The sequence below is a fragment of the Oryx dammah genome, unplaced genomic scaffold (genome assembly GCF_014754425.2).
Source record: "Oryx dammah isolate SB20612 unplaced genomic scaffold, SCBI_Odam_1.1 HiC_scaffold_1, whole genome shotgun sequence".
Lineage (NCBI taxonomy): Eukaryota > Metazoa > Chordata > Mammalia > Artiodactyla > Bovidae > Oryx > Oryx dammah.
In genome coordinates this window covers 26,611,717-26,635,772 of record NW_024070185.1, presented here as the reverse complement: position 1 = coordinate 26,635,772, position 24,056 = coordinate 26,611,717, and the positions used below count along the sequence as shown (strand labels likewise).

The 24,056-nt window shown below is 38.6% G+C and overlaps 1 protein-coding gene across 3 annotated transcripts in view; it reads left to right on the top strand.

The window, feature by feature from the left end:
• The first annotated feature begins 243 nt into the window (after positions 1–243).
• CNTLN (centlein) overlaps positions 244–24,056 on the top strand; it is a 360,480-nt gene continuing 336,667 nt past the window's right edge. For all 3 annotated transcript variants that reach the window (XM_040238523.1, XM_040238506.1, XM_040238514.1), the window contains exons 1-2: positions 244–687; positions 8,794–8,882. In XM_040238523.1, the coding sequence (XP_040094457.1) occupies positions 328–687; positions 8,794–8,882 (449 nt within the window). In that variant the 5' untranslated portion in view covers positions 244–327. The remainder of the gene's footprint in view (positions 688–8,793; positions 8,883–24,056) is intronic.

The window sequence follows — 24,056 nt, the reverse complement described above, 5'->3', positions numbered from 1 at the left end:
GTGTAAGCGTGGCGCAAAGTAGCGGCGGGTAGGGTTTTAGATTGATGGGAAGTCGTGGCGTGGTGGGTTGAATACTGACCAGGGCACTCGAGGCTGCGGTGCCGGGCGGACCGGACTAACTCCTCCGGCCCAGGACGCGTGCGCCGCCAACGCTCGCGCCGGGCGCGCGGCCCGTGGGAAACCAGCCAGGACCCGCGAGCGCGAGACCCCGCGCGCCAAGGCGGGAAAAAGCTGGCGCATGCGCGGCTCGGGGCTTCGGGCTCGCCAGGATGGGGAAGAGGAGGTGGAGTTTCCTAGAGGGAACTTGACCCGTTAGCAGCCGCGGCAATGGCGGCGCGGTCGCCGCCCTCACAGCTCCCTCCGCCCCCGGCGCGACACTTGGGGCCCTGGTCCCCACGTGTTGGTCGGGGAGCTGTGGCACACGCAGTGCGCAGCGAGACCTCGGGTCTTGAGGGCGCAGCGCGGGAGCGCGTCGTGGACAAAAGCGATTTACCCTGGCGGGGCGAAGAAGGGTCAGAGGGCCAGCGAGGGCCAGCGGGGACAGCTCCGGCTCAGGCTCCCCTCCTCAGCGCGCCCATGGGGTCCATGCGGCTAGAGGGCATCTCGGTAGAGGAGGCGATGGTGACCCGGACGCAGCTGCTGGAGGAAGAGCTGAGCAGCGTAAAGGAGGAGCTGGCCCTGTGTCAGGTATCGAAGGGGCCGCCGGCCTTTCCCCTCCACGGCGGGGCTGGGGCCGCGTCCCTCTCCCTCTGCCTCCGTCTGTGTCGCTGCGCGGGTTTAGGACCCACCCACCTGTGCCCGGCGGCGCTGCGTCCCGGCTCCCACGCCCAGCCGGGCCCGCTGCTCGCCGCTGAGGGAGGCGGCCGCGCCCAGCTAGGCGACCTCTGGCTCCTGCCCTTCTCTGGACCTTGGCCGGGCAGGGACAGCCTCGGCTGTCCTGGTTTGGGTGGTTTGGTTGCCTTCACTTGGATCCCACCAAAACGGGCGGACGCACCTCACCGTCCCTAAGTTCAAGTTCTCTGTTGAGACTGTAGTGGTCCTTGGTGCAGAAGGAGTGCAATCCCAGAGTTGAAATGTGGAACAGGAAAGTGGAAGCACTTTTATTAAAATAAAACCCATCGAGGAAGGAGCCTGTTTTTCATCATCAGATCCACACTTGCCCTTGTTCCTATGTAAAACTGAAGTTTTAAAAACAGACCAATAATTTTTAGGGAGTCTCAGGCTGGGAATTTTCACACATAGTAGAGGATGCTAGATATTTATTAACCAACCATGTTAATTCCATATTTCTCTAGTGAGAAATGTTAATTTCATGTCATGTTGCCTGTGAAAAGCATTTACTAAATCAATTACCTTAACGTTACTTTCCGGTTATTTGTATAGATTGTTGAGTACCAAAGGTGGCTTGAGTACTCATGGTCGGTAAGTTTTGTATCCTTACCACCATCTCTTTTATGATTTTACCAGAACCTTTGACAGGATTGGGTGACTAAATGTTGAGAATTTGCTCAACAGTAGATCTTTGAGTCACTCTGTCTCAAGATAGAACCCATTAAGTGCTAAACAGCAAGGTAACTATAAAATATCATAAGTTTAGATTAATAAAAATTCATAAATTTCATTCTCACAGTTTGTTCCATTTGATTCTGTTGTTCCTTTTGTAAGATTTTCCTGACTGGGTCAAGAATGTAAAACCAGAACAGTCTTGTTCAAACAGAAATGTTGTTTAATCACTAAGTTGTATCCAGCTCTATGTGACCTCTTGGACTGTAGCCCACGGGCTCCTCTGTCCATGGAATTCTCCAGGCAAAAATACTAGAGTGGGTTGCCATTTCCTTCTCCAGGGGATCTTCCCAACCCAGGGATCGAACCCATGTCTCTTGTATCTCCTGCATTGCAGACAGATTCTTTACCACTGAGCCACCTGGGAAGCACTACAGTTGAATATGTCTTTGTTTAACCAAATAGGGGAGTTATTATGTGACTTCTTCCTTTTCAATGTCTTATTTTCAATTTTCTGTTTCTAGTCTTTAGTGGTTAAGGAGCATAGGGATAAGTAAAAGACTTGTTTAGTTGCTAAATCACATCTAATGTTTTTGTGACTTCATGGACTGTACCTCACCAGGCTCCTCTGTCCATGTGTTTTACCAGGCAAGAATACTGGAATGAATTGCCATTTCCTTCTCCAGAGGATCTTCAGACCCAGAATTCGAACGCATCTCTCTTGTTTGGCAGGCGAATTCTTTACCATTGAGCCACCAGGGAGACCCACCCTTCATCTTGTTGTTCAATGACTAAATTGTGTCTGACTCTTTACAACCCTGTGGACTACAGCAGGCCAGGCTCCCATGTCCTTTACTATCTCCTGGGTTTTGCTCAGGTTCATGGCCATTGAATCGATGTTGCTATCTAACCATCTCATCCTCTGCCAACCCCCTTCTCTTTTGCTTTCGTCTTTCCCAGCATCATGGTCTTTTCCAGTGAATTAGCTCTTTGCATCAGGTGGCCAAAGTATTGGAGCTTCAGCTGCAGCATCAGTCCTTCCAATGAATATTCAGAGTTGATTTCCTTTAGGATTGATAGAGTTGATCTCCTTGCAGTCCAAGGAACTCTCAGGAGTCTTCTCCAGCACCACAGTTTGAAAGCATCAATTCTTTGGTCCTCAGCCTTCTTTATGGTCCAACTCACATCTGTACATGATGACTGGAAAAATCATAGTGTTGATTATATATACCTTTGTCGGCAAAGTAATGTCTCTGCTTTTTAATATGCTGTCTAGGTTTGTCATAGCGTTCCTTCTAAGGAGCAAACATCTTTTAATTTCATGGTTGCAGTCATTGTCTGCAGTGATTTTATAGCCCCCAAAAAGAAAATCTGTCATTGCTTCCAGTTCCCCCCATCTCTATTTGCTGGAACCAGATGCCATGATCTTAGTTTTTTGAATGTTGAGTTTTAAGCCAGCTTTTTCATCTCCTCTTTCACCTTCATCAAGAAGCTCTTTCCTTAGGATAAAGATGTGAATCCATGATGAAGGCCTCTGTTACTTTGACCAGCCTTAATTTGAGATAGTTTTGCCCATATCTTCTACACCTTTTCTCCCCCACCCCTTACTCCATATTTTCCATAGTTGTGTCCTTAGCTGGATAAGGAACTAATATATTTACTTTCGTGACTGCTTTGATTGAGAAATCAGTCTTTTGGAAATAGCCCAATGACCCTCTCTCCCAATCTATTCACTATTTTTTAAAAATGTGGCTAGGCAGATGTAAGAATTGAGATGGTCATAGTTGGCCTAAAACAATGGTTCTTGAGATTATTAGTATTGATACTTTTAGATGATCATAGGCATTTCAGTAATGTGAGATGAGGTTGACAGTATCCCATACCATAAAGTTTCAGTTAAGTCATAATCCTGCTCTTTGGGAAACTTGGAAGACATAATAATGAATTGTTTTATAAAAGGCATTTAAATAATTAAAGATTCATTTTCATAATTTTCAAATTAGTTCTTCCACTTACTCATTCAACTAGAAGTCATAGTATCCAAGTATACATAGTATTAACCCTTTGTTTTCCACAACTATCAACAATTGTACCCCAAATAAATACATTTTATGTGTCACCATAATAGGAATATACACATTCACATACTATCATAAAGAACGTTTTACCCTGTGTGTCGTGAACACTGATATTTTCTTTTAAAATCTTTTAAGAAAGTGCTGCTAAATTAATATATTAAATTCATTTCAAAACCAAGTAATGAGTCAAATAAGCAGTTTGGGAAAAAGCACTCTGTTAATTAATTAGTCTCTGGTCATAAGTTGCAGCATCCTATAAGTTGTTTTTTTCCCCACATTTAACTTCAGTTCAGTTCAGTCGCTCAGTCCTGTCCGACTCTTTGCGACCCCATGAATTGCAGCATGCCAGGCCTCCCTGGCCATCACCAACTTCCGGAATTTACCCAAACTCATGTCCTTTGAGTTGGTGATGCCATGTAACCATCTCATCCTCTGTTGTCCCCTTCTCGTCCTGCCCCCAATCTTTCCCAACATCAGGGTCTTTTCAAATGAGTCAGGTCTTTGCATCAGGTGGCCAAAGTATTGGAGTTTCAGCTTCAACATCAGTCCTTCCAGTGAACACTCAGGACTGATCTCCTTTAGGATGGACTGGTTGGTCTCCTTGCAGTCCAAGGGACTCTCAAAAGAGTCTTCTCCAACTCCACAGTTCAAAAGCATCAATTCTTCTGCACTTAGCTTTCTTTATAGTCCAACTCTCACATCCATACATGACTACTGGAAAAACCATAGCCTTGACTAGAGGGACCTTTGTTGACAAAGTCATGTCTCTGTTTTTTCATATGCTGTCTAGATTGGTCATAACTTTCCTTCCAAGGAGTAAGCATATTTTAATTTCATGGTTTGCAGTCACCATCTGCAGTGATTCTGGAGCCCAGAAAAATAAAATCAGCTACTGTTTCCACTGTTTTCCCATCTATTTGCCATGAAAGTGATGGGACTGGATGCCATGATCTTAGTTTTCTGAATATTGAGCTTTAAGCCAACTTGTCACTCTCTTCTTTCACTTTCATCAAGAGGCTCTTTAGTTCTTCACTTTCTGCCATAAGGGTGGTGTCATCTGCTTATCTGAGGTTATGGATATTTCTCCCAGCAATCTTGATTCCAGCTTGTGCTTCCTGCAGCCTAGCATTTCTAATGATGTACTCTGCATATAAGTTAAATAAGCAGGGTGACAATATACAGCCTTGATGTACTCCTTTTCCTATTTAGAACCAGTCTGTTGTTCCATGTCCAGTTCTAACTGCTGCTTCCTGACCTGCATATAGGTTTCTCAAGAGGCAGGTTAGGTGGTCTGGTATTCCCATCTCTTTCAGAATTTTCCACAGTTTATTGTGATCCACACAGTCAAAGGCTTTGGCATAGTCAATAAAGCAGAAATAGATGTTTTTTTTTGGAACTCTCTTGCTTTTTCCACGATCCAGCGGATGTTGGCAATTTGATCTCTGATTCCTCTGCCTTTTCTAAATCCAGCTTGAACATCGGGAAGTTCATGGTTCACGTATTGCTGAAGCCTGGCTTGGAGAATTTTGAGCATTACTTTACTAGCTTGTAAGATGAGTGCAACTGTGTGGTAGTTTGAGCATTCTTTGGCATTACCTTTCTTTGGGATTGGAATGAAAACTGACCTTTTCCAGTCCTGTGGCCACTGTTGTTTTCCAAATTTGCTGACATATTGAGTGCAGCACTTTCACAGCATCAACTTTCAGGATTTGAAATAGCTCCACTGGAATTCCATCACCTCCACTAGCTTTGTTCATAGTGATGCTTCCTAAGGCCCACTTGACTTCACATTCCAGGATGTCTGGCTCTAGGTGAGTGATCACACCATCGTGATTATCTGGGTCATGAAGATCTTTTTTGTGCAGTTCTTCTGTGTATTCTTGGCACCTCTTCTGAATATCTTCTGCTTCTGTTAGGTCCATACCATTTCTGTCCTTTATTGTGCCCATTTTTGTATGAAATGTTCCCTTGTATCTCTAATTTTCTTGAAGAGATCTCTAGTGTTTCCCATTCTATTGTTTTCCTCTATTTTTTTGCATTGATCATGAGGAAGGCTTTCTTATCTCTCCTTGCTATTTTTTGGAACTCTGAATTCAAATGGGTATATCTTTCCTTTTCTCCTTTGCTTTTCGCTTCTCTTCTTTTCACAGCTATTTGTAAGGCCTCCTCAGATGACCATTTTGCTTTTTTGCATTTCTTTTCCATGGGGATGGTCTTGATCCCTGTCTCCTGTACAATGTCAGGAACCTCCATCCATAGTTCATCAGGCACTCTATCTATCAGATCTAGACCCTTAAATCTATTTCTTACTTCCACTGTATATTCATAAGGGATTTGATTTAGGTCATATCTGAATGGTCTAGTGGTTTTCGTCACTTTCTTCAATTTAAGTCTGAAAATTTAACTTAAAGGAATTCAGTTATATATACTTGGTGAAGAGAAAGAAAGGGATTCCATGTACTGTTTCAGTCTATCAGGATGATTCAGAATTAAGCATGTAACTCTGTTCCAAGTGTTTCTCTTAATATGAATATCTCATCTTACTGTATGTAATTGTGATATTTCAACTTTTTTTCATATGGTCCCAGGTTAGCAAGCAACATACATACACTTCCCTGGTGGCTCAGATGGTAAAAGCGTCTGCCTACAATGCAGGAGACCAGGATGTGATCCCTGGGCGGGAAGGTCCCCTGGAGAAGGAAATGGCAACCACTACAGTACTCTTGCCTGGAAAATCTCATGGACGGTGGAGCCTGGTAGGCTACAGTCTATGGGGTCGCAAAGAGTTGGACCCGGCTGAGCAACTTCACTTTCACAATGCATACACTTAGCTGATTAATTGTGGGAAGAAAAGTTGTGGTACCACAATTTGAGAGCATCAGTTCTTTGATACTCAGCCTTCTTAATGGTCCAACTCTCACATCCATAGATGACTACTGGAAAAACCATAGCTTTGACTATACGGACGTTTGTCAGCAAAGTAATGTCTCTGCTTTTGGATATGCTGTTTATCATAGGTTTGTCATAGCTTTTCTTCCAAGGGGCAAGCGTCTTTTAATTTCTTGGCTACAGTCACCATCAGCAGTGATTTTGGAGCCCAAGAAAATAAAGTCTGTCATTGTTTCCATTGTATTCCCATCTATTTGCCATGAAATTATGGAACCAAATGCCATGATCTTAGTTTTTTGAATGTTGAGTTTTAAGCCAGCTCTTTTCTCTTTCACCCTCATCAAGAGGCTTTTCAGTTCGTTTTTGCTTTTTTTCCATTAGGGTATCATTTGCATATCTGAGGTTGTTGATATTTCTTCCAGCAGTCTTGATTCCAGTTTGTGATTCATCCAGCCTGGTATTTCACATGATGTACTCTGCATAGAAGTTAAGTAAACGGGGTGATAGTATACAGCCTTGTCATACTCCTTTCTCAATTTTGAACCACTCAGTTTTTCCATGTCTGGTTTTAAAAGTTGCTTCTTGACCTGCATACAGATTTCTTAGGAGAAAAGGTGGTCTGTTATTCCTTTCTCTTTAAGAATATTTCACAGTTTGTTGTGATCCACAGAGTCAAAGGCTTTAGCATAGTCAATGAAGTAGAAGTAGATGTTTTTCTGGAATTCCCTTGCTTTCTGTACCATCCAGTGAATTTTGGCAATTTGATCTCTGATTCCTATGCCTTTTTGAAACCTAACTTGTCTGTTCACATACTGCTGAACCTAGCTTGGAGGATTTTGGGCATAACCTTACTAGCATGTGGAATGAACACAATTGTATGGTATTTGAACATTCTTTGGCATTGCTCTCTTTTGAACTGGAGTGAAAACACCTTTTCCAGTCCTGTGGCCACTGTTTAGTTTCACAGATTTGCTGACATATTGAATGCAGCACTTTTAACAGCATCATCTTTTAGCATTTTAAATGCCTCAGTTGGATTTCCTGCATTCCTGTGTCTATATTGGAAGACCTAAGTCAATTGAAAATTTTCAATGACACTTATATTTCATTGGCAGAATTCAGTCATAGAGCCCATAGGTAAGAGAGGCCAGTCTTTTAGTTGACAGCAAAGAGCTAAAATGATTTCTGTCACTAAGAGGAAGGGGAGAATGGATGATGGAGACAGAAATATATGCCATACAAGTAATCCCAAACAAATAAACAACCAGCAAATATAGTGTTATGAAATGTGATTTGAAAAGCCATTAAACAAGCTAAGCAGTTATGAGAGACTTGTGGGTTTTGGTGTCTGTAGGGAAGACTTTCTTGAAGAGGTAACATTTAAACAATGTCTTGAGTGAAGTGAAGTAATAATGTACATGAAAATCTGATAGATGTTATATGTACGAGGGACCTGGTACCACAGAGCAAGAAGGTTCTTGTGAACAAGAGTGATAGGTGAGGTTGGAGAGGTATATATAGGGTCAGATAGTATGGGATCATGTGGCTTTGATAGAATCTGGATTGTTTTCCTATTGTAACAAATCTGTTAGAAGATTTTAGCTGTCAGGAACCCATGGGGCTATTGTAGAGAACTAGGCAAGAAGTGGAGTTGACTTAGACTAGGATGATGGTGGTGAAAGTATTTAGAATTGGGATATATTTTGTAGGTAAGTCTAATGGGATTTACTAATGGTTTAGATATGAAATGTGAAGAAACAGAGCAACCAAGATTGACTCCAGATCTTAAGTCTTTGAATACTGAGTAGGTGGTGGGGTCATTTTCTGAGAGGCAGAGAGGGCAGGTTTGTGAGAGAATAGGAAGTCAAGAACTTTATTTTGGATAGATTAAATTTGAGGTGCCTGTTAACATTTCTCAGTATCAAGGACCTTGAAAAATGATTTTAGCATTATGGTGGGGAGGGAAATCTGACTGGGGAGGTTACAGAGTGAATGGGGATGAGGAAGAAGAGACAGTGATTGTAGGCAACACTTTTAAGGAATTTTGCTGAAAAGATCAATAGCTAGAGGACAATCTCATTTTGGAACAAATTTACCTTGATATTCAGCATTTCACTGTTTGCACCTTTAAATGTGGGTTACAAGTGTAAGAAGTTTTTTGAAAATTAAGCTTTCCTATTCTACTTTTCAAGAATCTGTTTTATCGTTAAAGAACTAGGGGTCAAGTAGTTATGTTTTTAAATTTTTTAATTTAAGGCAGTATCTTACCTTCTTTGCTATAGCTACAAAGCTATGCATTTAAAATGTTTTTTATTTCTTTAAGGCTGATAAAGAATTTGTATGGTCTTTGTGGAAACGCCTCCAGGTGACAAATCCAGATGTCACACAAGCAGTCAGTTTGGTTGTGGAAAGGTGAGTTACTAAGTTCTTTTTCTATTGGTATTTCGTTTATTGAATTTATTTATTTTCATTATTAAAATTAACACTTAACGTTAATCTCCTGAAGAGATTCATTTGATTTCCAGAGGAAAGTTGAGCATGATATTATAGTTATTTGACTTATTTCAAGGTGTGTCAGTTTGCTAAGTACAGCTAAGCCTTATCTTCTGCTCATATTCTGACATATTTGGGAAGTTTGCAGGAAAGAGATATAACTACGACCTCTACACTGTGTGTGTGTGAGTATTTGCTTGTGTATTTTGAGCTTTTTCTGCTCAACTTTAAAAACTAGAGAAGTTCCTGTTGTTTGGCTTCAGAGACTGCCCCTGTAGATACATTCCTAGACATGATCTTTCCTAGACATGGCTCAGTTTTTTTCCCCTAAGATAACTGGAGTGTGTACTTGAGAGCCTGAGATGACCTTGCTGGAATAGAGTAAGTGTTCTGGAATAGGTTGAGAGATTTCACTCAGCACTCTGTATTACTCTGTAGGGGATGCCCAGTCATTTAACTATAGATTATTGGGCCTCTCCTTGGTCATTAGAAACAGTGGAGTGATGCTGGGTACTCTTTATCAAACATTTGGTATACAGTAGTCCCATGACACTTACATAGCAATTAAAACACTTGCATTCCTATTAAATGGATTTCATTACACTTTGTAAATGAGAAGCTAAGCATATGGTTGCCTTTTCCTTTTTCTTTATTGGAATTATGATTATATAATCTGAATATCATTTTATGATAACTTGAACTGTATTCACCTTTGGAGTTTCTAGCCCTGGGATCATTCTAACATTGTCTGGAATTTGACTTTGAAAAATCTGTGATACATGCCTATGTCTAATTTTAGCATTCTTGATTATTGTGAACGTTTAAAAATAGTTTCTTTTCATGGTCCTGTATGTCTAATTCATCAATCAGTTTTTCCCTTTGGATAAACAGAATTAAGTCTTTTGTTGAAGTACCTTTGTTAGTTCCTCAATCTTTCTTGAAATTAAATGTGATTCCTCTCAGTTTCTGTTTTTTAGTAGAATAGACCTTTAAAAGATATATTCTTGGGATTTCTTTTGTCATTTCTCTGATTCTTTCATTATACTTCTCTCCTTTTATTTGTATATATTTTTTACAACTTTCTAAAGCTATCCTTAATTTTTCCTTTATTCTTGGTTGAGACAGAAACAACAAAATAAGGCCATTTTTCTCATTCTTTAAGATTTTTGTTTTTCACATTTTATAATATATATAATATATGGTCACATAAAAGTGTATCAAGAATTTATAAATAAATATACATATATATTTTGGGGTGAGTACTCAGAAGCCTTTTGCTTATAATGTAGGTAATGGGAAATTTTGGAGGTTTTTGCTTTACAGCCATGATCTTCAAAACTTTATATTTGGAGAATTTATTAAAATGCAGGTGTTCAAGCTGGATTTAGCAAAGGCAGAGGAACCAGAGATCAAATTGCCAACATCTGCTGGATCATTAAAAAAGCAAGAGAATTCCAGGAAAACATATACTTCTGCTTTATTGACTACGCCAAAGCCTTTGACTATGTGAATCACAACAAACTGTGGAAAATTATTTAAGAGATGGGAATACCAAACCACCTTACCTGCCCCCTGAGAAATCTGTATGCAGGTTGAGAAGCAACACTTAGAACTAGACATGAAACAGCAGATTGGTTCCAAATCAGGAAAGGAGTACATCAAGGCTATATCTTGTCATCCTGCTTATTTAACATGTATACAAAGTACATCATGTGAAATGCTGGGATGGATGCAGTACAAGCTGGACTCAAGATTGCTGGGAGAAATATCAATAACCTCAGATATGCAGATAACACCACCCTTAAGGCAGAAAGCAAAGAAGAACTAAAGAGCCTCTTGATTAAAGTGAAAGAAGTGAGTGAAAAAGTTGGTTTAAAACTCAACATTCAGAAAACTAAGGTCATGGCATCCAGTCCCATCACTTCATGGCAAATAGATGGGGAAACAATGGAAACAGTGACAAACTTTATTTTTGGAGGCTCCAAAATCACAGCAGATGGTGAATGCAGCCATGAAATTAAAAGACACTTGCTCCTTGGAAGAAAAGCTATGACCAACCTAGACAGCATATTAAAAAGCAGATATATTACTTCGCCAAAAAAGGTCTGTCTAGTCAAAGCTATGGTTTTTCCAGTTGTTGTGTATAGACGTGAGAGTTGGACTGGAAAGAAAGCTGAGTGCCGAAGAATTGATGCTTTTGAACTGTGGTGTTGGAGAACACTCTTGAGAGTCCCTTGGACTGCAAGGAGATCCAACCCGTCCATCCTAAAGGAATTCAGTTCTGAATATTTATTGGAAGGACTGATGCTGGAGCGGAAGCTCCAGTACTTTGGCCACCTGATGCGAAGAACTGACTCATTTGAAAAGACCCTGATACTGAGAAAGATTGAAAGCGGGAGGGAAAGGGGACGACAGAGGATGAGATGGTTGGATGGCATCAGTGACTCCATCGACATGAGTTTGAGTAAGCTCCAGGAGTTGGTGATGGATAAGGAAGCCTGGCACGCTACAGTCCATGGGGTCGCAAAGAGTTGGACATGACTCAGTGACTGAATTGAACTGATTAAAATGGAAGAGGAGACCCAGGAGTCTTTAAGCTTTCCAGGTTTCTATATGTCCATAGATCATATGATTAGATACCTTGGAATTCAAATTGACCTTTAAAATTGGAAACCTGTAATTTGCATTTCTAATTTTATAATTACATAAATATTTCTTTCCTTGAGAACCATGTAACATGTTTGGACTTGATATAGGAAATAGTATGATTAAAGAAAGAATATTCTTAAGTATCAATGTCAAATAGAATTTCTTCTTTATAGTCCATTAATTACCCAAATTTTTCTACATTCAAGTCATTTTATATTTGTGCCTTGGTCTTCCTAGACAACATTTTTTCTCCCTGGTATTTTAAATTGCTTTTCTTTTCTAGTGTTTCTTACCATAAAGAATGTCAGTGTTCAAACATTTAAATGGTGGGCTGAAGACATTCTTCCTTTGAGCCCTTGGTTTATGGTATGAATTTTGGCCAGTTGATTCTTAAACCTACTCATAGCTATCATCTAGGATTTCTTTTTATTGCACTCCTGAGCTAGTTCTAGAGTTTCTAGAATCCCACATCTTTTTTTGTTGTTGTTGGATTATATTTTTGAAGTTTTTTTTCTCAGGAGGGATGCATAAGTGGTTCATTTTCTGACTCCTTATATGCCCAAAATGTCTTTTGTACTTAACATTTGATTGATAGTTTAGGTGAAGATAAATTTTAAGTCCATCTAATTTCCCTCAGATTATTTTAAAGTATAGCAGTGGTGTTATCAAGTGTATATGTGATCCCAGTGCAAGTGAGATTCTTACTTCTTTCTATGTAGCTTGCTTGAGGTTTTTAGGATTCTCTCTATATATTTTTAAATTTCAGCATTGTTTATTAATTTGAACCTTTTAAAAATTCAGAATTCTCAGCCTTTGTGAGGTTCTTTCAACATCAAGACTTAAGATTTTATTTTAATTGAAGAAAAATATGATTCTCATATTTTCCTTCTTGTCTGTTCTTCACACTCTTAGAGGTTGGACCTTCTGGAGTTGGCCTTCTTTTCTATCTTATTTTACGTCTTTTAATTTTATCTCCTGAGTTTTATTATGTTTTATTGCATCAATATAATGCTGTTTTTTAATTTTAGAAGTCAAATTTTTATTTATAAGGTTTTTCTTATTTGGTTTTTACTTTTTCATAAGTCTTCTTTAAAAGAATGACTTTTTAATCTTTTTGATTATAATTTTTAAGTTCTTTTCTGTTTCTGACATTATCTTTGTTTCCTGTTGGATAACTTTTATTCCTACTTTTTTACTTTAATGCTGATGGTGTCCTTCAAGTGTATGATGGTTCTTTACTAACTGTCATATTTTTGTGTGAAAGTGTAAATTGCATAATGTAGAAATGTTGCTTTTAATGAATTTACTTTGCATTTTTTTATATTTGTTTACCAAAATGTTTCTCCTCTGAATGAGAGGATTGACTGTGGATATTGTGTAAGAGAAGGGAGCAGACTATCAACAAGCTTTCCTGAGGGATGTATGGTAAATGGGCTTCACTGTACAGAATGAAAAGTAGACTCTTAAGTCATTCCCTTTTCTGATTGTATTGTTTGTCCCAGCAACCATAGTGGGGACCTTTTTCAGGAACATGGTTCTTTTGAGTAGTCTTGGGCCATTTATTGTAGGCAAATATTGCAGATATTGCAGGTACCTCTTCTGAACGTGGATGAATAGGGAGCCCAGATTTTTGATTAATGGTTCTTTAGTTAGTCATCTTGATCCAGTACTTACTAATTGGGTAATTAGAGCCTCTCTGGGCCTCTTCCAGAAAAACTAGCTTCCTCTTCCATTATAGACACTGGGTAGATTTTTATTTTTCTCTTCTGGATTTGTCTCTGTGAGTCCATTCTTCTGTTAGTCAGATATTTGTCCATTTTGGACCCCTCTACTTATTTCTGTCTAGTCAAGGCTATGGTTTTTCCAGTGGTCATGTATGGCTGTGAGAGTTGGACTGTGAAGAAAGCTAAGCGCTGAAGAATTGATGCTTTTGAACTGTGGTGTTGGAGAAGACTCTTGAGAGTCCCTTGGACTGCAAGGAGATCCAACCAGTCCATTCTGAAGGAGATCAGCCCTGGGATTTCTTTGGAGGGAATGATGCTGAAGCTGAAACTCCAGTACTTTGTCCACCTCATGCGAAGAGTTGACTCATTGGAAAAGACTCTGATGCTGGGAGGGATTGGGGGCAGGAGGAGAAGGGGACGACCGAGGATGAGATGGCTGGATGGCATCACCGACTCAATAGATGTGAGTCTGAGTGAACTCTGGGAGTTGGTGATGGACAGGGAAGCCTGGCGTGCTGCGATTCATGGGGTCGCAAAGCACTGGACATGACTGAGCGACGGAACTGAACTGAACTGATTTCCAGGCTAGGAGACTCAAGGCGGTATGATTCAGGCATGTCAGTGCCATGTCGGTTCATTTTCTTCAAGAGAAGATAATATTTTTGGAATTACAATATCTTTTATTTTGATATGTCATCTTATTTGACCAGTATCTTACTGTACATTACAGTTACTTTATTTTTTAAAAAAATTTTATGATGATCTTTCATGATGAATGGCCTTGTGGATAAAGTTTTATCTACAAGGATAAATGGTCTTAACCAGTGGTGCTACTGACACAGTAGATAAAGGTGGGAAATGCTAAACATCCTGAATTAAATAGGATGCTCTTGCTCAGTTAACTAACCCTTGGAGATATTGGGTGTTCATTCCAGACCACTGTTTTAAAGTGAATAGTGAAATAAAGTAAGTCACACCAATTATTTGTTTTCAAGTGTATATAAAAGTTATGTTTATACTATACTGTAGACTATTAAGTGCACAACAGCATTATGTCTAAAAACAATGTACATAATTTAAATATATTGGTAAAAAATGCTCTCATCTGAGCCTTCAGTGAGTTACACATTTTTTGCAATAGTGTCATCAAAGATCACTCACTGATCACACATCATCATAACAAATATAATAATAATGAAAAAGTCTGACATATTGTGAGAATTACAAAAATGTGACAGAGAGACATTCAGTTAGTGTTGTTGGAAAAATGGTGCTGGTAGATTTGTTTAATGAAGGGTTTCCACAAACCTTCAATTTGTAAAATGTAGTATCTGTGAAGCACAATAAGCAAAGTTCAATAAAATGAGTTATGCCTGTACTGCTTCAAATGCCCTTGGTCCCCCTTTGGAAAAATGCTTATCAGTAATTTTTTTTTTTAACCTTTTTGGTACTGTATTATATGCCTTAGAAAACTTTTTAGTGGGGTGTCTATATACATATTTTTGGGTTGCACATGTTTTACTTTTTATTATGGAAAATTTTAATCTGATGTAAAGGCAGAGAAAATACATTAATGAACTCCCATGTTTATTCATCACTCAGCTTGAACAGTTTTCCGCAGACGACCAATCTTGTTTCATCTGTAAACTTCTTCCTTTCTTTTGCTCTGCTGCCTCTACCACTGATGGATTATTTTGAAGGAAATTCCAGACATCATGTTATGTTACCCACAATTACATTGGTGTTTACAGTCAGTTCTTTTTATTCACAGGAGAGCTCATGACTGATGGTACTATAACTCATGTCTGAACACGGTTTGTCTAACACAGTTTTCTCCGTAAGCAAGTCACAGCCTTCTTGCACTTAAGAACACTAGATAGCACTTCATCACTGTGCTTGGTGGTCATTTGAAACCGCAAAATCATCAACAAAGGGCAAAAATGTGAAAAATGTGGGACTAAATAGACCATGTGAAGAATACTTGTTTACAGTATGAGAACCGAAACAAGAAGACAGAGTGTTCCCTTGTTTGACTTCAGCTGGGAACATGTGGTTCAGGTGACTTAAATTTTTCACCACTTTGTACATGTTTGCAAATGACTGAAAAAGTGCCTGGGTATTGATTTTACACTTACAAGTAAGTTTTAGTAAGTAGGAAAGTGCACAAGTTCTGGATATGTGAATAAGTATTGACTCTATCTCTAAAAAATAAGCCTTTTAAAAAATATAACCATGAAATCTTTTTCATACTTAGAATTCTATAATTATTTGCTAATATAATCAAATATCCAGTTTTCAGATTTCTCCAGCTTTCTCATAACTTTCTTTTGAAAGGTGGTTTGTTCCTATGAGGATTCAAACATAGTCTACCCACTGAACATATGGGTTGCTTCTCCTTCTCTCTCCTTTTCTTTGCAGTTTATTTTTGGAATAAATTGGGTTGTTTATCCTGTAGAGTTTTCCACATTGTGGATTTTTCTGATTGTAATTTTTTTTTACTCTATAATTATCGTACATTTGTAATGAGACTTAGAGGTTTATTCAGTTTCAGGTTTGATGTTTTGGCAAAGAAGTCTTCTTTGGTGTAATATGATTCTTAGTACATCACATCAGGAGACACACAGTATATTATCCAAATCTCTTTTTTTTTTTTTTGGCATTGTTGTGGTTGGTCACTGGATTGTATTTCTTTAATCTAGAACAGCCTATCTTCTTCTCTTAATGGGTCAGTTTGGGTGATATTGCTGTTTTAACAATGTTAAATCTTCTATATTATGAACATGAAATGTGTTTCTAGTTATTTGTATCTTCTAAAATTTCTTGAAATAATGTTTTATAGCTTTAGAGTATGTTTGAAACTTTTTTGGTAACTTTATTCCTTAATATTTTATTCTTTCTGATTTTATTACAAGTGAAATTGTTTTCTTTTTTTTTGAAATTGTTTTCTTAAGTTTATTTTCAGATTGTTTAGTGTAAGTGTATAGATTACAACTGATTTTTTTTATATTGATTGCCTATCCTGCAAGTGTGCTGAGCTCATTTTTCAGTTGTAATTTTTTTGGGTAGATTCCTTAGGATTTTCTACTTACAAGATCATGTAATCTGCAAATAGAAATAGTTTTGTTTCTTTTATTCCAAACTTGGTGCCTTTTGTTTCTTTCTCTTGGCTACTTACCCTGGTTAGAACTTCAATACATTGTTGAGTTGAAGTGGCCAGAGCAGACAACTTTGTCTTACTCCCGGTCATAGGGAGAAAACACCCAGTCCTTCACTACCAACTATAAAATTATCTGTCAGTTTTTCATAGATGTCCTTTAGCAAGTTTAGGAAGTTCCCTTCTATTCCTAGTTTCTTAAGTGTTTTTATTATGAAAGGTAGTTGAATTTTGTCAGGTATATCTTCTGTACCTATTGATATGATCGTGTGATTTTTGTTTCATATTTTAGTGATATGATTTATTATGATAATTGATTTTCAAATATGAAACAACCCTTATAACAACCCTGGAATAAATTCCAGCTAGTCATGGTATATAATTCTTTTAATATGTTGTTGAATTTTGTTTGCTAGTATTTGTTTAGAACTTGTGCATCTATATTGATGAGAGATATTAGTCTGTAGTTTTCTTATGATGTTTCTGTGTGTGTGTGTGTGTGTGTTTGTATTAGGGTAATACTGGCTATATGAAATGGGTTGGGAAATACTCTCTTTTATTTTTTTGAATTTTTTTTTTTTAAGAATTGGTATTAATTCTTTCAGTGTTCGGTAGAATTCAGGGGTGAACCCATCCAGGCCTGGACTTTTGTTTGTGGGTAATTTAAAAAAAAATTACAATTAGAATTTCTTTACTTATTACAGGTCAAGTCAGAATTTTATTTTACTTTTGGTATTTTTGTTTTCTAGGAATTCACCTATTCCTTTTAAGTATCTAATTTGCTGGCATACAATTTTTCACAGTATTCCTTTATAATGCTTTTTATTTTTGTTAGGTTAATGGTAATATACCATTTTTTTCTTTCCAATTCTGATAGTTTGAGGCTTCTTTCTTTTTAATATTGTCAGTATAGCTAAAGGTTTGTCAGTTTTGTTGATCTTTTCAAGGAAGCAGCTTTTGGTTTCCATCCATTTTCTGTTGTTGTTCTGTTGCTAAGTTGTGCCCGACTCTTTGCAACCCCATGGACTGTAGCACACCAGGCTTTCCTGTCTTTCACTATTAGCCAGAGTTTGCTCAGACTCATGTCTATTGAGTTGGTGATGCTATTTAGCCATCTCATCCTCTGTTGTCCCCTTCTCTTCCTGCCCTCAATCTTTCCCAACATCAGGGTCTTTCCCAGTGAGTCAGCCCTTTACATCAGGTGGCCAAAGTATTAGTGCTTCTGTATTGTTTTTCTATTCTCTGTTTCATGAATTTCTTCTCAAATCTTTATTTCTTCTTTCTAATTGCTTTAGGCTTAATTTGCTCTTATTTTTCCAGTGTCTTATGGTAGAATATTAGGTTACTGATTTCAGATCTTTCTTGTAGCTTAATATAGGTATTCATAGCTATAAATTTTTCTCTAAGCACCGTTTTAGCTGCATCCCATTATTTTGATATTTTATGCCTTATTTGTGCTCATCTTAAAGTATTTTTTGATTTGTCTTTTGATTTCCTCTTGACCCTTTTTTTAATGGTGTTTTGTTTAATTTCCACACATTTGTGAGTATTTTCATTTGATTTCTAATTTTATTTCATGTGGTCAGAGAACATACTTTACATTATTTTTATCTTTTTACATTTATTGAGTTAAAAAAATAGTCTAACATGATTTATCTTGAGGATGTTCCTTATACACTTGAAAATTATATAAATTTAACTGTCATTTTTTAGAGGGGTATCTGATGATGTTTGCAAGGTCTAGGTTGTAGTCTTGCTGAGGTCTTCTATTTTTTTGTTGATCTTCTGTCTCCTTGTCTGTCTGTTATTGAAAGTGGGTGTATTGTTATTCTCCAGAGAAACAGGACCAAAAGGACGTGTGTGAGTATATGTATATATATATATAAAGACTTATTATAAAGAACTGGCTTACATGATTTTGGAGACGGGCATGTCCACATCTGCAGTATGATCAGTTTGAGACCAGGAAAGTTGATGGTGTAGATAAAGGCAGTCTCTGGAGATTTCTTGTTCAGGAATGCTGGTCTTTTTATTCTGTTTTGGCCTTCAACCGATTGGATAAAGCCTACTTACATTATGAAGGATATTATGCTTATTTAGAGTTCACCAATTTAAATTTTAATCTCATCCAAAAATGCCCTCCAAGTTGACCATCACGGTGGCTATTGAAGTCTCCAACTATTATAATTGAATTGTCCAATTCTTATTTCATATCTGTCATTTTTCCTTCAGGCATTTTAATCCACTATTAGGTACATATATGTTTATAAATGTTATATCTTCCTGATGGATTGATTCTGTCAGGAACTTGTTGTAAAATGTGCCTCTTTTTTAGTGACTTTTTTGCTTAAAGTTTATTTTGTCTGACATTAGTGTAGTTACTCCATCTTTCTTGTGGTTAGTATTTGCCAATGTGTTTTCTCATTCTTTACTTTCAATGTATTTATGCCTCTGAATCTTTCTTTTGCATTAAATGAATATTTTCTCATATAGCATTTTAATTTCTTTTTCACTATATTTTTTTGAGATTTTTTTTTTAAGTCATTGCTCTAAGATTTACTGTATGTATACAAATCAGGTCCAGGTTTAGCCAAGCTTAATTAATATTACAAATACAACACAAGCTTATTAATATTACAACACAACAATACATTATTATAATTATTGCTTTATTATTTGTAGTCATTTCCTTAGCCTAATAAAAGTTTGCTACTACCTACCTCATTTATGCTGTTACTGGCAATTATATTACATGATACATTTTTATATGTTTTGAGCCTGTGAATACATTATATACCTATTACTTTAAACAGTTGCTTTACAAATTAGATAAGAGAAGAAAATAGAAATGTCATTGAAAATGGTCTTTTATTATAATTATATCATTACCTTTCCCAGTAAATGTTTGTTTTCACATGTGGATTCAAGTTATGCTCATCCCTCAATATCCACTGAGGACTGGATCCTGGAACCCCACAGATACCTAAATTCTAGGATCCTCAAGTCCTTTGCATAGAATGGTATATGTTTGCATATAACCTATGCATATCCTCTTAAAGTGTAAATCATCAGCATTTCTAGATCACTTGTACTACCTAGTACAATGTAAATGCTATGTAAATAGTTGCATATATAATGTAAATAGTTGCCAGCACGTGGCACCTTTGAATTTTGCTTTTTATTTTATTTATTTATTTATTATTTTACTTTACAATACTGTATGAACTTTGCTTTTTAGAACTTAATGAAAAAAATTCTTTTTCAACAATTTTTGAGTCTCAGTTGATTGATTCCATGGATGTCGTAACCATGGGTATGAATGGCTGTACTGCCTTGAGTCACTTGGTTCTTTTACAATTTCTTTCTCTTTCTGATTTTCTCTATTTGATGTGCTATTGTTATGATATCTTTCTTTACTTTTAAAACCATGGTTTCTTTAGTTTTATGAACATATTTATAATGGCTACTGTGAAGCCTTTTTTCTTTTTTCCAAATATGGTCACTTTCCCAGATAGTTTCTTTTCTGCTTTTCTTCCTAGTGTATGGGTGATGTTTTCCTCTTTTTTGCACGAGAATTTTTTGATAGAAAGTGAATATTTGAGATATTATATTGTAGCAAATTTGGTTACTGTTCTCCTGCACCCTTTTCCTCCAAACCTGTTTATTTAATTGGTGACCAATTGGATTATGTTAATAAAGTCTATTTCCCCTCCCACAGTGTTAAGTCTCTGATGTTGCTTTTAAGTGCAGCTTTGGAGAATCCCAGGGACGGGGGAGCCTGGTGGGCAGCCGTTTATGGGGTCGCACAGAGTCGGACATGACTGAAGCGACTTAGCAGCAGCAGCAGCAGCTTTGGAGAAGGAAATGGCAACGCACTCCAGTATTCCTGCCTGGAGAATCCCATGGACAGATGAGCCTGGCAGGCTACAGTCCATGGAGTCACAAAAGTTGGACACGACTTAGCGACTAAACCACCACCAGCTTTGGGTATGCTTACAGTCATCCTAGCATGACAGTGATTTTGGTTCTCCTCTTTTTTTTTTGACCACAACCAGTCTTCACCAATTGGTGCCTTCAGTAATTGGTGGCTGATTGCTCAGTTGTTTTCAACAATGCCCTAGAGCATAAAATGCTTCACAAACCAATGTAATCAAATTGTGACTCCTTTGATATTTCTGAGTCAGTGTTTGATATTATCATTTTCAACCCTTGAAGGACTTCTTTCATCCTTATTCCTCTCCTGCAAATAAACAGGCCTACAATTTAGCCTGTGTCTTAACTCTCCTTCCAGTTGTTTTTTTACCATAACCTACATTCTTCTTGAGAGTGTCTCTAGACTTGAACTTCCTCACACTGTTGCAAATGAAGTCACTTCCCTTTGGGAAGAGATTAGGATTGCATACTTTGTATCCTGCCTCTTTACCCCATATTTCCAACCAGGCAAAATCTGAGCCAGGCCTCTGGAGGTGGGACAGTATCATGCTTCTCTGAGTGACACCTCCATTCTACGTGCTGATTTCAGTAATCTTAGGTTCTCTTGACTTGCCTCTCCTGGGGTAGAACCACTGTGTCATAAGCTAGGGCAAGGGTGTTTGGGTCTCCAGTATTATCGGTGCTCTGCACCTGAGATAGAATATCTATTTCACAGACAGACGCTGAACAGAGAATGGAGCTTTCACTGCTCAACTGCACTTGCCTGGGATTTGTCTGTAGCCAGAGTTACCTATGTGTTAGGGAGGGGAGGATGAGAAATGGTGATATCTTGCTCCTCCTGGGAAGAAAAGTTCTCTGACTGGGAACTTGGAGAAAATAGAGTCTTGTTTTCTTGGCTGTATAAATCTGGTGTAGACTCTTCACCTTCCTGAGCACGGAGGGTAGAGGGGAGGAAATGGTCTTAGTTCAGATACCATGTGTGTGCTTAGTCTCTCAGTTGTGTCCAACTCTTTGCGACCCCAAGGACTATAGCCCACAAGGCACCTCTGTCCATGGGGATTCTCCAGGCAAGAATACTGGAGTGGGTTGCCATGCCCTCCTCCAGGGGAACTTCCCAACCCAAGGATTGAACCCAGGTCTCCTGCACTGAGGGATGATTCTGTATCATCTGAGCCACCAGGGAAGCCCTCAGTTACCATAAGATGTTTCAAATAATTTTTTTTTTCCCCAGTAGCTTTCACCAGTATCACTAGGAAGTGGGTTAGCAGAGCTCCTCAAACTGTCATGTGAGAAGTTGATCTCCCAGTGTTTGTTCTTTTAGGCTGCTAAAATTTGGGGTAATTTGTTATCTAGCAATAGATGGCTTATATACCAGATCAGAAGGCTTAAGCGTGCTGTGCTTTGTCACTCAGTTGTGTCTGACTCTTTGCGACCCCATGGACTGTAGCCCGCCAGGCACCTCTCTGTCCGTGGGGATTCTCCAGGCAAGAATACTGGAGTGGGTTGCTGATAGGGCCCACATGGGGTCTCATTGTTAAGGTGGCTCATTATGTTGACCTCGCAAACAAAGAATAAAATCAGTGATCCTTGAGACTGACCAAATTGCCCAAACGACATTCTGTTTTCTCACTGGTGCCTACCTTCTCAAAGCTATGAGACCACCAGATTCCAGACCTCTGGCTACGTAACCATTTCATTGGTGGGGTATAAGAAAGACCCTGCGAGAAAGGGAGGATGCTGGTTCTCCTTAAGGGCCCGTCACCCTCTTGTTTCCCTCTAATAAATTTACCTTTTCTTGCCTGACTGCGCGGCTCGCTCTTTTTCTCTGCACTTGCCTTATAGTTGCCATGACCTCCTCCAGGGGATCTTCCTAACCCAGGGATCAAACAAACCCAGGCCTTCTGCATTGCAGGTGGATTCTTTACCGTCTGAGCCAACACAGTTGTATATGATAAATACTGCCTATTGTTTCACCAGATTATACTTCTACTAGCAATGTAAAAATGTACTGATGTTTTTCCACATCTTGGCCATCACATTGTTTTTAATTTTTTATATCTTTGCTAATCTGAAAGGTAAAAAAAAAATACTGAAATAATTTTTACTTGCAATTTTGTTACTACGTGTGAGAGAAGGCTAAGACGTTTTATATCCTTTTCTGTGGACTTCTTATTTTGTATATCTTTCTATATCCCTTGCTTGTGGCATTTCTATTTAATGTCCTGTGGTACCCTTCAAATTCAGTGTATTGTGTACAGAACTTATTGGCTTCTCCTCTGAGTTTTTTTAACTACCTAACTTTTTCTCTACCACAGACATGCCACTTTCTTCCTTTTCTTTACATTTCGCATTTAAAGAGTAATCTTTGATATTTTTTTGTCTCTTTGAACAGAAAATCAATTTGCAAGTTCAGTCGCTTTTTGTTTTGCCGTGTCACTCAAATCCAGTAATTCCTCTGTGTCCTTAACATCCAGACCCTCCATCTAGGCCCTTAATATCTCAGCTCTGAACATCTTATTGATTTCTTTCTCAAACATCAGTTCTGTTTTACATCTTCACTGTGAGACAAAGCAAGAGATAAAGCACCAAAAACTTTATTAAAAAATTTGGGTTAAAGGTGACCAATGAAAATTCTAAGACCTTTTAAATGGATATGTTAGGTAGTTAGAATAAGAAAAAGTAGTCCAAAATGGTGATGGCTACAAGACAAAGAAGGGAGATGCCTGCAAAAATAAAACAAAGGAGAATTCGAGGACAGGAGTGAGAACCTCAGGTGAAACAAACAGCTCTCCTGGCTAGCCCAATTTACATAGGACAGGCTCAGGGGGAGGAGACCAGACATATAAAAAGAGGAGCCAAAATTGAGCCTCTCACTTCTTTTCCGTTGGCAGCCCTCGCGACTCTAGGATGTATTTTCTTTTGCTTGCCAAATAAAACTGAGCTTTAACCAAGCTATAACAGTGGTCTGTCATTTCAAATTTTTGCTGCGGTGCGACGGAACTGAGGAAATTATATACTCCCCCAACAGAGAGCTAGAGGGAACTTACTACCTTTTGGTGTGGAAGCCAGTTCAGTTCAGTCACTCAGTCGTGTCCGGCTCTTTGTGACCCCATGAATCGCAGCACGCCAGGCCTCCCTGTCCATCACCATCTCCCAGAGTTCACTCAGACTCACGTCCATCTAGTCAGTGATGCCATCCAGCCATCTCATCCTCGGTTGTCCCCTTCTCCTCCTGCCCCCAATCCCTCCCAGCATCAGAATCTCTTCCAATGAGTCAACTCTTCTCATGAGGTGGCCAAAGTACTAGAGCTTCAGCTTTAGCATCATTCCTTCCAAAGAAATCCCAGGGTTGCTCTCCTTCAGAATGGACTGGTTGGATCTCCTTGCAGTCCAAGGGACTCTCAAGAGTCTTCTCCAACACCACAGTTCAAAAGCACCAATTCTTCGGCAGTCAGCCTTCTTCACATTCCAACTCTAAAATCCATACATGACCACAGGAAAAACCATAGACGGACCTTAGTCGGCAAAGTAATGTCTCTGCTTTTGAATATGCTATCTAGGATGGTCATAACTTTTCTTCCAAGGAATAAGCGTCCTTTAATTTCATGGCTGCAGTCACCATCTGCGGTGACT